General features: G+C 27.3%; 1 protein-coding gene across 1 annotated transcript; it reads right to left on the reverse strand.

Annotated features, from left to right (window-relative positions):
- Positions 1-4,429: 4,429 nt before the first annotated feature.
- Positions 4,430-19,189, reverse strand: mora (cysteine and histidine rich domain containing protein). The gene is made up of 10 exons (XM_043040272.3): positions 19,100-19,189; positions 18,197-18,287; positions 17,376-17,482; positions 15,410-15,487; positions 13,990-14,143; positions 11,388-11,443; positions 9,920-9,990; positions 8,480-8,582; positions 7,329-7,517; positions 4,430-4,669 (listed from the first exon to the last, which is right to left on the reverse strand). Exons 2-10 carry the CDS (start codon positions 18,273-18,275, stop codon positions 4,517-4,519), a joined length of 990 nt encoding a protein of 329 aa, XP_042896206.1. The 5' UTR covers positions 18,276-18,287; positions 19,100-19,189; the 3' UTR covers positions 4,430-4,516.
- Between the last annotated feature and the right edge of the window lie 193 nt (positions 19,190-19,382).

Here is a 19,382-nt window from a genome sequence, read left to right on the forward strand (position 1 = left end):
AGAAATTCTATTACATTTGGGGAGAGAATCAGTTCCTCATCTATAAAAAAGATCTCCTCTATAAGAAATAATGAGCTTCGATCACTCAGAATTCTTTTATGAATTAGAATTTAACAAAATTAATATAAAAAATTATAAAGTTTCTCTTATTGTAAATTTAAATGCAAAAAACCACATTTATATTTCTCGAGTATGATGATGGATTACACTGGTGAGCAATTTTTGAAATGTCTTGGACACAACTGACATTTTTTAGTCTTTTTTTTTCTCAAAATTTACAAGTTTAAAATTTTGCATAATTATTTATAAATTTATTGTTGATGAAAAAATAGTTAATGATAAAAAAATGTTGAAGAGTCTTAACTTTAGTTAATGGTTTTAATCACTTCAATGTTGTTATCATCAGGAATTACTCTACCATTACAAATTTCATAATTTAAAAATTGAATTCTAGTTTACAAAAAAAAGAGCACGTAGTAGTTTTTAACTTTAAATTTTCCGATCTACAAATTTGTTTTTCAGTGTCAAGCATCACTGGCTGCGGACCCACTATTCATTAAAATGATTATTAAGTAAATATTTGTTAAAAAGTATAGAGCAAGAAAGTCGTATTATTAAATTTCGAATCAAAACTTATTCAGGGTAGACTGTTTTTTATTTTATTTTTCTCGCATACAAGTCAGCAAGTACATTTTATACATAAAACCCTTATAACTCCTAAACAACTCGTCCGATCGTTTCGATTTTGGTTTCATTCGATTCACCATAAAATACTGAGCAAAGATAATACCACATTTGTTCAAATGTCAGTATTTAAATTTTCAGCTCCCCCGTCCTGCAAATCCCGTCACAGGATTTTCATGTGCGGCCACCAGTGACTCCCATTAACCAATTCTAATAGGTCCTGGTTTGTTATTTTTTATGTCTACTTCTCCCAGCAGATCACCGAAGTCAAGCATCGCTGGCTGCGGTCAGTGTGCGGGTGGGTGACCACTTGGATCAGTCTGCGTAGGGACCGAGGATGTGCGGTATTGGTCCTCGTTAAACTGTGCTACCGTAAAGTGCTCGACTTCGCGCGCAGGTCGTCGGGCTACCATCCCCTCCGCAGAGGATCAAAATTGTGATGGCATGTCTTCGGATCATCCTCCGGGATGTTTCCCAGACCGTCGCCAATAGCCCATTGTGCAGCTCTAGTGCGACGTAAATTAACAACAACATCATGTCTACTTCAAATCCTGGCCGAGATAGCCTGGTTGGCAGGGCACTGGACTCACGTTTGTGAGAACTAAAGTTCGAATCCAACCGGCCGAGAACTCCCCGTGGTGTACGTTAAATTCACCGTGTCACAAAGTTCTCCATGTTCCCATAACAAATCAATTCCTCTGGAGGTATTTAATTGGAGATTGATCGTTCTCTGATTCAGGTCAAAATTTCGATCTGTGAATTAATAAATGGGTCTTCCCCAGGAGCGGATTAAGCGTAAGCGGGGTTCTAGGCCATTCAAATTTTTCGGGCCCTTAGATTAAATTTTTTTCTAGTATATTTTTTATTTATTCAAATATAAAAGTATTTATATATCTTTTCATTTAAGAAAGCATATTTAAAATAAATAATAATAAATTAAATTTTACTTTATTTTATTAAATTAGAACAAAAAAATAATCATAACATTTTGAAAAATCATTGTTTTTCGTAATTTATTTTCAAAAAATCCATTTTAAGGGGGACCATGGCCTAATGGGTAATCCGGCCCTGGTCTTCCCTATAAACGGGTGTGACGTATGGATGTGGCAGAAGTCGAATTCTTGACCTTAGATGGCTCCACTGAAAAACAAGAACAATCGCACCCCCTCTGCCTTAATGGCCGACGACGACAAAAACCTGAAATCCTAATTTGACAGTAATATATGGAATAACTGCGTGTTTCTTAAATCTTGCTTTAATATGCATGGAGATATGGATATTTTTATAAAAAACTATTTTTTTGCGTTGCGTTTTCTTACTATCAAAATATTTAATAAAATTAAACAAAAGTTTCGGAGCAATTTTTAATTAATAACAAAAATAACATTATAAAATTTGAAAAAAAAAAAAAACGATGAAAATTGCGCAAGATATGAGCATTTAAAATAGGCCATCGATTGTTTTCCTTAGACGTGGATATTTTGTTCTCCGGACAATTATTTTAGGGTTTGTAGAAGTCTATTTTATATGCCCATATTTATTCATGCATTTTTTTTCCTTCAAATTTTAAATATTTTTGCTATTAATTAAAAAGTGCGTAAAAATTTTATTGAATACTTCTACAATTATAGTAAAAAACGTACGACAAAAAAAAGTTATTTTTTTAATATACAAATGTCCACATCTTTATGAAAATTTAAGTTACTTTTACGAAACTTTATGCACTTATTACATAAAATCACAAAATTAACTGATAAAAGTTACAAGTTATTTGATATATTGTGCTGCACAGGGTGTTTAAAAGCACCCAATATCGTTCGTAATGTATTGCCGGCCCCTCAAATCTCTGAGAGCATGAGTTTATTGATAAGTATAAGTAATCATCATTTAAACACCTGTAATGTTACAAAATAATTCTCTAAGTATTTCGTGAGAAATCTGAAGCGAAATTTTTTTTTCTTTCAAAAACTGGCGTCTATTCCATTATTGTAGGGTTGTGTACTTTTCACTAGCGTGAACAAATCTGATTTCTCTTGAGTTTCATGAAAACACTTGTGTACTATTTATTTCACACTGCCCTTACCAAAAGGTGTGAAGTTTCTTTGAAATTGTCCCAGATTGTACAAATGTTCGGATATACCTGCATGTGCAAAAGTGTGAGATTTTTTATATCAAATTTATCGAGAATCTCGATAAAAGTTGCTCGTCAATTCAGTGCGCAAAATAAAAACGGATCATCCTGAATAACTTTTAATCTAATTATCGGATCTGACTCGATCTTAATGGTTGAAGAGGTGACCTCAAATATGCTAATTAATTCGTGCAGACAATATATTTAGTGAATACCACATCACAAAAAGTGAGAAATTTTTTTCCGCCCACTGTGATAAGACTATATTTCTAAGAATAATTGGCTAAGATAGACTACGAAAGTCAGATATGAAAAATATTAGCAGAAAATTGAGTATGTCGCACTAGAGCTGTACAATGGGGGAGGGGGGGTATATGATGATCCGAAGACATGCCATCACAATTTTGAATCCTTTGTGGAGGGGATCAGTTTAACAAGAAACGAACAAAGTTGTTATTCGACTAAGATGATCTATAGGGAACTGTCTCTTACAGTAAAGTGGGTACATAATGGACTTCACTTTCTTAGCCTGAAAAATAATTTAGTATCGGTTTACAAATATTGTCGATAATGAATTTTTATACTGCAGTTTAAGGAAAATAGAAGGGAGCATATTTATTGTCATTAAAAACTTTATTATTCTTATATGATTTTTAAATATTTAAAATAATAGGCAGCAGACAATAAGTAAACCAAAGCATAATTCAATGATTTTGATCCAAGGAAATGCGCTCTCTTTGCCCTTTTTGTAAAAATAAGTCGTCATCTCTTAAAGCACAGCCTCTTTATTCATATTCCATTTTTAGAAAATTTAATTCACTGCTTGAATAATAATTACACACTGGTAAAATTATCTGTGTTCATAGGTTTAATTCTAATTAACGTTACAAATATTTACTTTGTTAGGATTATTCTCAACTGGTTAAAGTTTTACTGATTTTTTCAAAGTGGGGAATATTAATAAATTTTTCAAGTGATTTTGAATTTTAAAACTATTTTTTAAAATTTTCTATTATTACTTTTTAAAAAATGCATCATTAAATGCTCATTTTCCCAGTTTAAATTATATAAAAAAGCTTTCAAGTTGTTTATCAATTAATCATTTTTTGTTAGTTTACTTTTTAAAAAAAAATATATGCACAGAAGTTGCCTTTTAGCATGACCTTAATTATATTTATAAACTACAAATTTTTCTCCTTCTTTGATAATAAGAGAGAATTACTTTTTGAAATATACGCATAAAATAGTATAAGATGGTAATTTAAAAATAGTAGAGCATAAAATTAAGTTATTACATAATATTGCACATTTTGATAAAGTTTTACGGTGTTAAGTGAGTGCCCTCAATACTCAAAGCGTGCTTTTCTGAGAGGAAACGCCTTGCCTTTTTTGTATTCCTAGGAAGAATGCATAATGCTTTTTGGGAAAATGTTCAATTGTGACTCTTAATTTCAAATTCTCTAAAAGCTATTCAAATAATGGAAAACTACAAATAAAATCAAGTGAAAAAAAATTCTTTAGGTTTTTAAATAAAAGCGGGACTTGGATGTTAGCTTCCCCAGCTAAAAATCCTACATAGCATAATAACCCCATAAGAAAAACATGGTTAAAACATTTCTGTTGCATAACAAGTAGTAATTTTATTTAAATAAATTATGCATAACAAAATGCTTGAAATAAGATGTGCGTTTTAAATAACAATTATTTATTATCATCGTCTAGAGACATATTGTTGAAATTGGGTATAGTTTCTCTTAGCCTAAGGTCTTTCCAACTCTGAGATTCAGCTTTCTTCAAGATTATTTCTACCTTGCTTCCCAGGTATGTCACAGTAGAGCCCTTAACATCAACAACCTGAATGGGAAAAATATATTCACATAATCTGTTATACAATAAACGCTATCATTTGTGTTTAAAATATTTTCTATTCCATACTAAAAAATCTACATTATAATTAATATCTAATAAATTTAATTATAAAATTGATAGTATAGATTTAAAAAAAAATATTTTTGATCACAACTCTATTGATACACATTTTTGACATTTTTTAACAGATATTCCTTATTTATACTTTTGAATTGAATAATTAAGGGGAAAACAAAAATTTGATATTAACTTGTTATTCAAATAACTTCTTTCTCCTTTATACAGGTGGGCTACAATGTGCAAAAATTTAATGAGTCATTTTTTTTAGTGATAATACAATTTTTTAAAATCAAGGCTATTGAGTTTTAAGTTGCATTTAAGAAGCAATCTTTTCTCATTTAATAATTAGAAAAATCTTTTTCTTACAAAATTTTACTTCGTATTACCAGCTCAGCCACTGTCCTGATAAATATAAAATTAATGAAAATTGTGTGGTGTTTTTATCAAAATAGGGCTTCCACTACAATTTTAATTCAAATACAGTCAATGCTCTTCAATATGACTTCCTATTAGTGGGATTCTTCCATTATAATGACAGCTACATGAAGTCCCGTTTGCGGTTCTATATACGCAATGTTATTTCAATGCCCATTAGAATATCTCGGCCGAATGTTTCCTTCTAATATAACAACCAAAATTTTTTCTAATTTTTTTAATATCAAGAATATGACTTAAAAAATAGTTGCTAGTCATATTTGTGCTTTCAAGACTAAAATTTTCTCTTTGACTCACAACAAGTCGATAGATGACAAAAGTCTTGAGAAAACTATTCAAACCACTATTTCTTTTGACGTCACCGCTCACTAAACATGAAACACCTTGAATCCTCTATGAATAAAGAATGAGGGACCACCTATTCACAACCTATGTGGTTCTGGGCGTGGTTATGGTCGAAGGAAATATGGATCAATTACCATTATTGAGAACTTGAAGTACATATTGCAACATCATTTAGAAATCGGAGTTTCCTATACTATCATTTAACTTTTCAAAAAGTTTAAACTATCCATCAATTATATTTTTCTTGTTTGAAAATTGCATTCTTATTTTGTGAAAGGTATTATTCACATTTTCTGGATTATTTAGAAAAAAAAATGGCAGCTCCCAACCAGCTAGAATGGAAATTTTAACGGAAGTGGATAGAAGAATAAAACAAATTGCTAAATTATTCTTTAAGATCACCTTTTTTTAAATAATTAAAAATTGTGATGCATTTCTAAAGGCAGCCGTATTTTAATTTCTTAACAACATTCTCGTGAAGCAAATTCTAGAAAAAGCACTGAATGACTGGCTGAAGTTTATGAGCGACATTAAAAGACATCATTTGAAAAGATTTAATTGCAATTTTAACCTTTCATGTACTATATTAAACAATACTTTTAACTTATAAAAGTCGTCATAGTCTCTCAAGGTAAACAAAAGGTAGCAATAGTAGCTTTTTAAGTCACCAGGGGAACCCTAATAAGGTTATTAAAAGGTTGAGTCCTGAAAAAATGAATGAAGGTGTATAGTTAATGAAAAAAAAAAAAAAAAAAAAAACAGCACACAGATGCTGTGACAAGATGATTTGAAGGATGATGAATAAAGATAATCTAATTAAACAAATTTAATAATATTTATAAAAACACATTGAAAAATATATATTGAAAGGACGGAAAGAATAGAGTCTGCTGACAGACTCTCATTGGTTTTTGAAAAGGGTAAAAGAGATACTCTATTGGCTGATTAAGCGGTAAATGTTTTATAATAGAAAATATCGAAGCTATAATAGAACTAATTATTATTTTGTATAATTATCATGGATGGAAAAAAACTTACACCAAACAAAATAACTTCTTCTTCAAAAATTTGTTTTTCTTTACCAAAGGCTACATGCATGTGTAACTTTACTGAATTTTAAAGGAAGTGTATAGAAGAATAAACAAATTGCTAAATTATTCCTTAAGATCACTTTTTTTTTAAATAATTAAAAATTGTGATGCATTTCTAAAGGCAGCCGTATTTTAATTTCTTAACAACATTCTCGTGAAGCAAATTCTAGAAAAAGCACTGAATGACTGGCTGAAGTTTATGAGCGACATTAAAAGACATCATTTGAAAAGATTTAATTGCAATTCTAACCTTTTATGTACTATATTAAACAATACTTTTAACTTATAAGAGTCGTCATAGTCTCCCAAGGTAAAAAAGGTAGTAGTAGTGGCTTTTTGGTCACCAGTGGAAACCCTAACAAGGTCATTAAAAGGTTGAGTCCTGAAAAACTGAATGAAGGTGTATGGTTGAAGTATGTAGAAAAAAAAAAAACAGCACACAGATGCTGTGACAAGATGATTTGAAGGATGATGAATAAAGATAATTCAATTAAACAAATTTAATAGTATTTATAACAACATATTGAAAAATATATATTGAAAGGACAGAAAGAATAGAGTCTGCTGACTCACTCTCATTGGTTTTTGAAAAAGATTAAAGAGATACTCTATTGGCTGATTAAGCGGTAGATGTTTTATAACAGAAAATACCGAAGCTATAATAGAACTAATTATTATTTTGTATAATTATCATGGATTGAAAAAATACTTACACCAAACAAAATAACTTCTTCTTCAAAAATTTGTTTTTCTTTACCAAAGGCTATATGCATGTGTAGCTTTACTGGATTTGCTTCCACGTAAGACAGTTCAGGTAAAGGACATTTAGAGTAAACTGAAATAATAACTGATTGGGCAGTTTGATGCCAGTCATATCGACACTTAGCTTGGCTTTCAGTTGTCTGAAACAAAAAGGAAAAAATTATCATTTTAAATGAGGAATTAAGAAGTTATTATTGATTGGTATTAAATAAAACACAGTAAAAAAATGGCAAACATTTATGTTTTCAATAATAAAATTTATCATAAATAAAATGCAAAAAATGTCTGAGATTCTGTGATAATGACGTTTCTAAAGAATTAATGTAAGTGTTTGGATTCAAATCAATTTTAAAAAAATGTCAGAATATTTTTTTTTACATATTTATACAGTGGAAATTCAGTGTTACAGTGTCCATTATTCCGCTTCAAACGTCCTTTTCTGTAAAATTGCCTATACTGTTAAAGTATCCCAGATTTTATGTTACCCTTTTTAAGAAAATCCTAATTCATATATTATTCTAACAGATCTAAATTATTTTTTCTCAAGAAGTTCGCACAATTTTTTCTGAGTTTTCTTTTTAAAAAAAGATTAAGCATACTTAATATTATTATAATTTAATATGCTGCATTAATTAATTTCACACATTTCAGGCAATTGGCTTGTCTTCCAATAATTTTAAAACAAATAGCATGGTCAAAAAAAGAATGCTGTAAAATCTTAGTTTTGGCAACGAAACAATTAGATATACTTAGTATCTCAATTAGATATACTTAGTATATCTAATTGTTTTGTTAGTATTACTAACAACAATAAATTATTTTGTTGTAGCTAATAAATTAAGAATAATTATTTTATTGGCAACTGAGTCATCTTCAATATGCTAAAGTTCGAAACTTAAGATTACTCACTGTAGCCTGATAAAGATATAATTTTTATAAATATAAAACATATGATAAAGCATATATATAAAGCTTAATAGTTTTAACACCTTTAGTTGTCTATGTCATACCATTGTGTAACAGTCACAAGATAGAGTAGTATACTATGCTGGCACTAGAATGGCAGAAAGGTGTTAAATCTTTTTTTAAAACTCTTACTTACTATATCCTTATGCCATTTATGTTTTCCGGTAGTACAACCAACTTGCTCCAAAAAGCTATCGAAATCTGTTGTACGTTTTACACAGCAAGACCAATATTTCATCCTGTAATGGTTTTATTTCTTCATTACAAATAAATTAGTAAAATTGTTTTTCGTGCAAAAGTTTTAATTTTAAGTTCCTAAAACAATAGGATTAGCACATTGTTATCTTTCTAATTTAAAATATATTAATAAAAAGTACTTTAAAAAGTAATATACAGACAGAAGCACAAGGAAATTATTTTTAAAGTGTAAAACAGGCTTTATAGATTACAGGTTTCATACATTAGTAATTGAAATATTCTTCTTAAGCAACAGATTCCCAGACAAGCAAGATATGAATTCTTGTTTTATTAATTAATTATTATATATAATAATTATATAATTTTATCTGCTTCTTCTCATAGTCATATTTTAAATTGCCTTTTGAATGATGAGCAATTATACAATAATGACATTAAGTCATTTATTTTAAAATGTTTACTCAGTGTTTGTCTTTAAGTCCAGAAAAAAAATCCCCATTATTTAGAGCAATTGTATCAAAAACTGACAGACGCATCAATAAAATACATCACATAAGGAAATAGGAGTATAATATTAGTGGACAAAATATATTAGTAAAATCTTAAAAGCATGAAAAATTAAAGCCATATACATCGATATGAATATAACTTCATATTATTTGCCTGCAATCTAGATAATTCCTAATCAAATACAAACATTACACATTTGCTTCCTACATTGATCAACAAACTTTCAAAAAAAGTCTATTTTTAAGTCCTTAAAGTAATGATTTAACTTCAAATTTGTTTTTAAACATTACAGTAAATAAACTTTTATTAAGTTTCAATAAAAACTTTTTCCTAACCAAAAGCTGATGTATCAACCGGAATGTATGTAGGAAATATTTATCCACAGGATGCTATAAACCTTTTAATAAAAATATCGGCATGAGATTTTATTTACTTAAATTGTGTGAATATTAATCTCCATGTGCGAGTTTCAAATCACAAAGAAGACAAATCTCTCAATGTTTGGTTTTAAAATCACGCTCATACAAATCTTGATATTTAATTATAAAATGGTGCGAATACGAAAGCCGATGTATAATTTTTAAGTCACTTGAACACAAATCATAACAGTGGCTTTTAAATCATGTGAATGTGAAAAGTAAAATTTGATTTTAAAAATTGTGAAAATACAGAAAACGTTGAGCAGTCTCAAATCGCGTAAATACGAATAGCAATGTGTGATTTTAAATCATGTGAATGTAATTTTAAATCGGTGTAGCAAAGGTAGGAAAATTTTGAAGAGGCAAATTATCTTTCTTTTTTAGTTTTAGTTTCCACGGTGGTGACAAATTTTCCACAAACGGTGTTCACATACAGGTCTGATACTAACCCTTCATGAAAAACAGGTATTCCACTGTGGTACATGCAAGTTTCAATATTACTGTATTCTCCTTTATAAACCTAAAAATAAAAGCATTCCAATTTTAAAGCTGGAAAAAAAATGTGCAAAACAACATAGAGCTTATAAAAATTCCACTTTCATGCAATATTTAAACATTATGTGCGATAAGTAGAGTTTGTGCACAAAAGACTCAAACAGAAATTCTGGGAGGCCAACAAATAGTACCAATTTTTTGTAGTTTCAAGCTCTTGCCAGTAAAGTAGATAATTTTTTGCAGTACATTAGCTAAAAGCAAAATGAATTCATATGTGATCATTGTAGTATGCAAAATAATTTGCTGTTTCACTATCAGTAAATAAATTTCAATTATACCCATTTAATTTTATACATATTTATTTTAATACAGGTAATTTTAAATCTTAATGTGTAATTAATGTATATACATGTAATTAAAGAATAAAAACTTGTTTTGTCAAAAATAATTTAATTTTAAAATGCTTTCTGATCCATATTAATTTACTTTTTATTTAGCAAATTGATTTTCTGTCTTTATAATTCATTAAGGTTTTGGGTTTGATAGAAAGAAGTAAATTATTCAGTAATTAGTTTGATATAATTAAATAATACTATAAACAATTTTATCATTGGGGTGTTAATAATTTTAGTTGCACTATTGTTAAATAATATTAAGTATTATTTATGATTTTTATCAGAGTTTTGATCGTTAGACGAAAAAAGAATTGCAATGTATACTTTAATAAATTAAAGTGTAATTATTTCAGTTAAAAACAATAAAACATAAATTATTTCAGTTAAAAACAACTTTTTAAACATATTTACATTTCTTTGTGCAATACATGAAATACTGATAAAAAAATGTCATTTTTCAAAATAAAGAAAAATATAATGAAAATCCTTACTTCAAAAATAAAATGATATAGCTTTGAAATTCCAAAAGCTACAGCAGATTTTAGTGTTAAGAATTTCTTACAAACAAAAATAATGACATTTGAAGAAACTAGAATAATACGAGTTTGTCACACTGTCTAAATATTTAAAAAAGAAGTTAGTTATTGACACTTTAAAAAAAATTACAGTGAAGAAAAAACTTAATTCTTTGAGAATGGAATATCTTTCTTACTTAAAATTGTGATAAAAATCTTATTTAAAAGCATTTGCAGAAATGATCTCGGGGATTGTCTTAGCATCATAATAAATTTAAACATTCTATTGAAGAAATTGTTACCAGGGGAGTTTTTAAGTTACACAGTAAAATTTTAGAAAAGAGGCAACTTCTATGATTACTTTAGAATTAGCATGTGATCAAATTAGATTACTTTATTATGAAACTTTAAGATACACTTCGAATATTAATAATTAGATCTGCATCCAAAATCAACTAGACTAAATATTATAAACAATTCTATAGATAAATATAAAAATAATTTGCAAGTACCTCTCGGCAACCTTTGTTATGACAAGGAGTATTTAATTGAATTTCACCATCATTAACTGTAAAAGAAAACAATATAAATAAAACACTTTAAAATTTTTTAATTGTGTAACATCATAATTGAAATACTTTATAAAACTATATGGTTAACGACTGAAAAACATCTATAGTAGCAGAGACATTTATAGCCTTCGTATTAATATATAATATAACAAGTCCTGTTATAAGAAATCTATAACGTTATTGAAAAACAAATGTAATAATCCACTATTTAAAAAAATATATAACTGTTCATTTTTTATTACAGGTAATGTTTTAACAATTTTTTTTTATCACTCATCTAAATAGTCAAGCTATCTTAACTTTGTATAAAATTGATAACTAAATTTGAAAGAATTTCTTAGAGGATACAAATTAGTGAAACAGAAACAAAATTTAATTTTCTACATTCTTTGGGACAGTGTTCCCACTTTAAGGTTTTGCAGTGGTTGAGTGCCTATGACCCCGAGAGCTACTGTAGGATCTTCAGCTCCTATTCTCCCAAGCTCGACAGATCAAAAGAAAGGCAACAGACAAAAAGGAACACCTTGATGCTTTAGGTTGGGCATAGATCTTACCCCCTATCCTGAAAAAATATTTCTTGTAGCGAAGAATTCAGAACAGAAACACATTTGTTTGTAGACGTTAGGGCAGCCTATGATAGTAATTATAGAGACGAGCTTCTTATGATCTTTTCAGATTTCAATGCTCTATCGTAATTAAGCAAACATGTGATGTTCACCCTCACTGAAATCATCTCATTGGTATGTATTGAGGGGGAATGAGCCACCTCTTTTGAGGTGATGTTCACTCTCACTGAAATCATCTCACTGGTATGTATTGAGGGGGAATGAGCCACCTCTTTCGAGATTTAGAATGGAGATAGACAAGGAGGTGCATTGACATGGGTTCTTTTTAATAAAGTTCTGGAGGAAGTAATCAGATATGCTGTTATTAATACTGGAGGAACTATATTTAATAAATCAGCACATATTTTGGTAAATACAAATGATGTAGATATAAGCGCATGATCTATAGCTTAATTGGGTGAAACTTTTTTAACACTGAAATGAAATTGAAGGTAAAAGTAGAAAGGAATTTAAGGGTGAATGTGGAGAAAACAAAATATATGTATTGTGGTAAAAAGGCAACAATCCCAAAATGATTGCTAAAAAGATTGCCGACTTAGAACAAGAAGCAAACTATCAGAATGGCATAAGTCCTGAAATTAGAAAAAGGAATTTTGCAGACAATTACGGCTTCTTCGGTTTAAGATCATCATTGAAATCCATTTTAATAAAAATAAACTGTCTTAAAGATTAAAAGAAAAAAAATATCAAAGAAAAAAAAAAGCTTTTTAGCCGCCCTCTGCCAGTACCAATTTAGTTCACTGCCTATCAGATTATTCAATAATCTGATCACCTATCAGATTATTGAATTATAACTATTTCTGTTTGAAATTTTTGTTTATAGTGATGAGTCAAATGTTTGCATTGAAATGTAATTTTTATTAAAACTGATAATAATTTCTTACAATATTTAATGATTGATAAATAAAAATGTTTTATTTATCTATCATCAAAGCATTTCAAATCTTAGCATTAATTACAAAGACAATTTATTTATTTTTTCTTTCTTTCCTGCATATCAATACATTTTTCTTAATTATTTACTTTCTAATTTTGCAAGTACAATTTAGATTCATTTACATTAAATATTTTTATTATCATCTTTCTTAGCAAATAATTATTTATGCATGTGTGATTGATACATATTTTTAAATAGAATCTGAATACTCCCTTCACCTTTACCATTGCACCTTTAATGTTAATTTCAGCAACAAACATTTATTCTTTTATTTTATTTATTTATTATTATTATTTTTTGGAGTTTTTGTGACCTAACCTATCTATTCAGAAATAATTTGCCAGCTTTAGATTAAAATAAATAAATGAAAAATTAGTGTTTAAAAATTAGATAATAAAAACAGAATATGCGAATAGTTGTTTAAGTACAAATTAAAATAATTAGGAGCACACATGTCTATAATAAATAATTATCGACATCAATGTCAAGATTTTACACTATTCATTTATGTTTATTCATTTATGTAAGGTAAGAGGCATCACCCGAACTGAAGAACAGAAGCTTAGCAGAAATCAAAATAATAATATAAATTCATTCAAAGTTTTTAGTTTTAATTGAAACGTTAAAGATTTAAGATAATTTATTTCAGTCAATTAGTACAACATTTATATATAGATATCCCAAACATAAAAAAGTGAACAAGATGAAAAAGTTCTGAGAGATAGAAACAGTGATCAAACATATTGAGGGATCGTGATCTGATGCTCGGATCACGATCTTCAACATTTTTAATGCTGGTTCATCAGCTATACTGTTCGAATATTGTGGTGAGAGGAACAAAAAAGAAAAAAAAAAAAAAAAAAAAAAAAGAATCATTAGTACCTTGAGTACTTTTGTTCACCTTTTGAGATGATTCACACTATAGTCTAATTATATTTTTTTCACAAAAGATGAAAAATAAACAAATTTCATTACTTACTTTTTTCTGTTTCCAGAGCCATTTCTTTTAATGTTTTTTCAAGGAGAGGTTTGAGTGATGTTCCTATTTTCGACTGAATATGTTCCATTGGTTCGTTCACATCAGGTCGAACCCTGTTCTGTTGCTGTTGTAAGGGTTTCCGCACAGGGGGAGCCTGCGTACAAAAGAAGTTTATACTATATACCACAATTTTTAATTTACATTTTAAGAAAGGAGAGAACATTTATCTTACTCTTGTTATACAATTATGTCAACAGATTAAAAAAATTCTTAGTAACTGATACTAACATAAAACTAAAATTTAATATATAAATGTGCATGAGGTAAAATGTTTTACAAATGTTAACTTTCCCAACTGATTGAATAAAAATGACTAAAATAACTAATCCTATATTATAATTATCTCTCTATATATTTCTCTTATGTGGTACTGCAAATTTGGTTAGTTCTCAATCTATTGACAACTCTATAGATATTATTCATTTTGTTAGGTTGTTTTAAGTAGTAATTTAAGTAGAGTAGAAAAATTAGTTATACATTAAGAATTTATTTACATTCATTTTGTTAGGTTGTCTTAAGAAATAATTCAAATTGTGAAAAATATTTAATTACATACATTAAGTATTTAGTTAGAATAGTTTTGTATTTTTGTAGAAATAAAATTTTAGTTGCAAAGTAATCAGAGTTCTTCCTATTAAAAAAAGGAAGGAACAAAAAAAGGCAAGGTGTTTCCTCACTGTAAGGGGCACTTTCAGTTTAGAAAGGGCACTCATTTACCATCATTAAAACTTATCAAAATGTTGAATATTATGTAAAAGCTGAAATTGATCCTCACAATTTTTAAATTAGCTTCGTATGCTATATAATATGTACATTAATATTTTAAAAAGTAATTTTCACTTATTATCAAAATAACAGAAAAATTTGATTATCAAAAATAATTAAAGGCATGGTGAAATACTATATCTGTGAATAAATTTTCTTCAAAAAAGAAATTTTTAAATTATTTAACTAATTAAATTGATAGCTTTGTAGGAGTAGAATTCCTCATATTATTATTTATTTCCATGAAACATACAAATCAAAAATTGAATGATCTATTTATAAAGGAAGCAATATTACTTTTAATCAAAATAAAACACTGACTAATCTTAAAAATCAATTAACTAAAAAAATTGAGACTTTTAAGATTCATTGTCTATCAATTTTAAAATTTACACTCTTTTGGTAAATAAATCTTTAAGAAAAAGCAACAAATAAAAGAAGAAATAGAAACAAATTAAACAACTATTCCTCATCTTGTAAAAGATAGTAAAAACTTTTGAACAATAAAACAAGTTCTATTAGCTCAAACAATAAACAAATAAAAATAAATTTAAAAAAAAGTGAAGTAAGTAAGTAACAAGTAAGATATGTTTACTTCTTCTTCCATAACTTCTTTTGATGGTTTCTTAGGCTCTGGTGGTTTCACATTGCTATGGTATGAATTTGCACAACCCTACAACAATTTAAAAAAAAATTAAATTGGTTAACTAGTTGCACTGAAATAAAAATGTTTCCTAAGCACATGAAACATTTATCTTAACTAAAAGCACTTCATACTTGAAAACCTAATTTTATTTTTCAGATTTATTAGGGTTTAGATAAACTTAATTTACTACTTTAAATCTCAGACATAAGCAAAATTTAAAAAAATATATACATATAAAACTATTATGTAACTAAATTGTATCTGTAAAAAAGAAAAAATACTTTAAATTATACTTTAATTTTATAAATTATACTTTTCTCATTTAAATAAATTGCACAAAAAATTTATTAAGAGATATCAAGACTATTAGTCATGAATAATTCAAAATATAATTCATATGTTTGTAAAACAGGGTTTTTCTCCCAGTGATAAATTCAGGCTCAAATGTTTTTTTTTTATTTTTTATTATTTATATTTTTTAAAAAAAGCAATCAAAATCTGCCCTTTTCTATATTAATTGTTATTTCTTATTTGACACATAATACACAAATTTATCAAATTATTTAACACATAATACACAAATATAAATAACCGTACCTTGAAAATTTAGTGTGTTTAGGAATTAATATAATAATTTTTCTTGCTTCAACATTAAGAGAAATCACTTTTTTTAGAAACAATAATTTGAGCTGTCCTAATGTTATTTGTTATGAACTGAACAGGTGCAGAGTACAGGCTGGAATACCTTTGTCTTTCTTTTATCTCCTTAATAAATAAGTGTTCAAACACAAAATTTAAAGCTATTATAATATATATAACTATAACATTTATAACTAATATAACAAATTGAAAAATAGTTTTTTTAAAAATTCTTTTAAAACATATATTTTTATTTTATAAAAGACATAAATGAATGAAGTAAAATATTTTGCTGGTAGTTATATTTTCATGCAACAAAATAATGATTTAAATATAAAAATTCATTAAATTTCAATACATGATAAAATACAGAATAAGATGAAATAAAAGTTAACTTATTTTGCACAATAAGTTTTATTTAATAAAAGCTTACATGATTGATTAATTATTTTTGTTTCGATTTAAAAAACCTAGACAATTCCTCAATTTTGACCAAACCAGCCCACAAGTAGAAAACACTCTTTAAACAAGTCCAGAACTTGCGGGGCAGTTTCTCAATTTCCTCAAAAATTGGTAGAAGCTATATAAAGCTGGATCTTCTGAAGACAGCAGGAAGAATATTAAGAAAATTGTAAAATAAACAGTAGTTCTGTAGTTAGTTGGTCTGCAAAAGGCTTACTTTATTTTAACAAAAAAATTAAACAATAAATTATAAGTATTTAAAAATGAATAAAACCGAAAACAGCATATTTCTCTAAACCAAATATGGTTTCATTTCTAGTAAAAAAAATAACTTATTTAAGAGCTTTTTATTAATGCCAGTATGAAAAGATAGTACTACATTAAAATTAAAGCTATTTTTTTTTAAATTTTAATTCATAATTTAATATTTAATTTTCTTATAAAATTTTCATATTCTTTTTTGCGAAAATTTAAACCTAAAGAGTGTTAAAAAAATTTAAACTTAAAGCCCAACAAAACCCTAAAAAAAGTCACCCAGGTAAATAAAAAAAAAAAAAAAACTTTTTTAAAAATCTTGTTGTAACATAACAAATTAACCTCACGAACTTAAATTAGAAATGTTTAAAACATAAACAAGGATATTCAGTTCATAAGGTAATAAGCAAATAAACAGCTTATTAAGTAACAATTTTATAAAATTTTTATAACTCTCTAAAAACAAAAAGAATATTTTAATCTAAACATTATACTTTTAGACAGGTTCAATTATGAAAATAAATAAATCTGTCACATAAAAAATAATGGTGAACAAAACCTTTATATTTAAAAATTCAGTAAAATCAGTCGTTTTCTTATCACAGCAAGACCATTTCTTATAAGCATCATGAAAAACTGGTACTCCAGGATGATACTGGCAAGAATCTGGAACAAGCAATGACAACTTATAGTTTATCCTTTTTTCGCATAAAAATAAATAGAATTTGAAATAATACTTTATAATTTTAAGTAACAGAAACATTGTATTTGAAAAAAAAAAAAAAAAAAACTACTTGAATAAAATAAAATTGTATATAAATTTATAAATTGAATATGTATTATTATTACTTTTATTCTAATATTATGGACGACAATCTAGCATTTTGTAGGAGGAAATACGCACTTATTATTCTATTTTTCGCTTTTTGTAAATCATCATTACATAAAAAAAAAATAATTAAAAATCGTGAAATCCATAGTAGCAACTAACTCAAGAAATCGCGAGAATCGAACTCTTTAAAAAAAGAATAGCTAAATGCATGCTTTGTTTCCAAATTCAGTTGTTGTAATAAATATCGTATTAAAAATATCGGATTTTAAAAACTATGAGGAAATCAATAGCGATAACTGTGAAAAAAATAAGCTGAGTCATTACAACAAAAAAATACTTCTGCACCAACTTTATAACGTTCTGCAACAATGTCCCTGTGATTCTGCAAAGGGGATGTTAAGAAGAGAATTTTCATATTCAGTCCATTACCTCCAGATCAACTAAGACAGATTTTAATGAAATTCAGCATGAACATCTAAATGGAAATCTAAATAGTAAAGAGACCAATATATATAAAATAAGGTATATTTATACTTTAAGCAACTAACCTTCATTGTTTGTTTCTGGATCAAATAATTGACCACAAGCTCGATTGTAGCACTGCAATTGATTTACTTCAGATGACATTTTTGTTTTTGCCTTAAAAAAAAATTCTGAACTACAAAACTAATTTACATTGAGCATAAGAGAGAAAAAATATATAGTTTTCTGTTAATATTCAGAAACAGAAATCAAACAATTGAATTATAAAAATAAACTAAATTAATACCATCATGTTTAGTAATATCTACTGTTATAGTTTCATTAATTTAAAGATTATTATTAGATACATTAATATAATTAGATTTAACCAGATCCCTTCAAAGAAATAATCTAGGTTAAGGCCTTGGAGTAGGTTAATGAGGAATGCAGCCTGTAATGATAAAGTAAGCTTTTTAATAAACAAATGAAAAATAGTTTTGAGCTGAAAAAATGAGTAATCCAAAAGCTAATTTAGAATCGCTCTTTACAGCAAATAAGAGTCACATTTTTTTTACATAACAAAACCCACTCTTTAATAAACAATTCATCGATTAAGAAATTAGTTCAGTTGGCATTTAAGAATTGTTCGATATTTGAAAGTGATTAGGAGGATTGTTAAAATTCATTTATTCTGTAACTGCATCGTCTTAAAACCATGCAAAAAATGAAAGAAAAACGAAGTGCGTGGATGACCTAAATATAGTGGATTATTTATTAGGAATTCATAAAAGCTTAGTTCATCATAACAAGGACAAGAAAGCAATGGTTTATACTTCAAGCTTACTAGAGAAATTTACAAAAAAAATATTAGCGATTATTATATTAGAAAAGCACTATTATTTGAACCTGTTATAGTAATACAATGGAATTTGTTCAATCTTTAAAAACTGAGATAAAACAAGAAACCATAATATAAATGAATAACTTACACAATTAGCAAGAATAAAAGAGAGTAGAAATTTAGATACAGAAAATTTGATCTCTCTATGTAGCACAGATAAAAGGAACGGAAAATAAATAAACAATAAAGTAAACCGGTTGAAGTTAAAATTTTAGAACAATTATTTTATCTAACTTTATTTTAAAAAAATTATTTGCTTTTTATGTAAAATGAGTGATAATTTTCAAAAAATATCATTTCTGTAACTACAAATATTATCAAATGCTACATTTAGAAAACATTTTTCTTATGGATCACTAGTAAAAATGCCT

The sequence above is a fragment of the Parasteatoda tepidariorum genome, chromosome 3, assembly GCF_982258835.1.
Source record: "Parasteatoda tepidariorum strain Cologne lab strain chromosome 3, Ptep-v5.0, whole genome shotgun sequence".
Classification (NCBI taxonomy): domain Eukaryota; kingdom Metazoa; phylum Arthropoda; class Arachnida; order Araneae; family Theridiidae; genus Parasteatoda; species Parasteatoda tepidariorum.

Excerpts from the sequence above, each read along its gene's own strand:
- mora (XM_043040272.3), bottom strand. The coding sequence starts at position 18,275 with ATGTCATCTGAAGTAAATCAATTGCAGTGCTACAATCGAGCTTGTGGT. Across the intron at positions 15,488-17,375 it reads CTGAATTTTTAAATATAAAG|GGTTGTGCAAATTCATACCA; the intron begins GTTTTGTTCACC and ends AAATTGTTGTAG. Across the intron at positions 7,518-8,479 it reads ATAAATGGCATAAGGATATA|ACAACTGAAAGCCAAGCTAA; the intron begins GTAAGTAAGAGT and ends TTTTTGTTTCAG.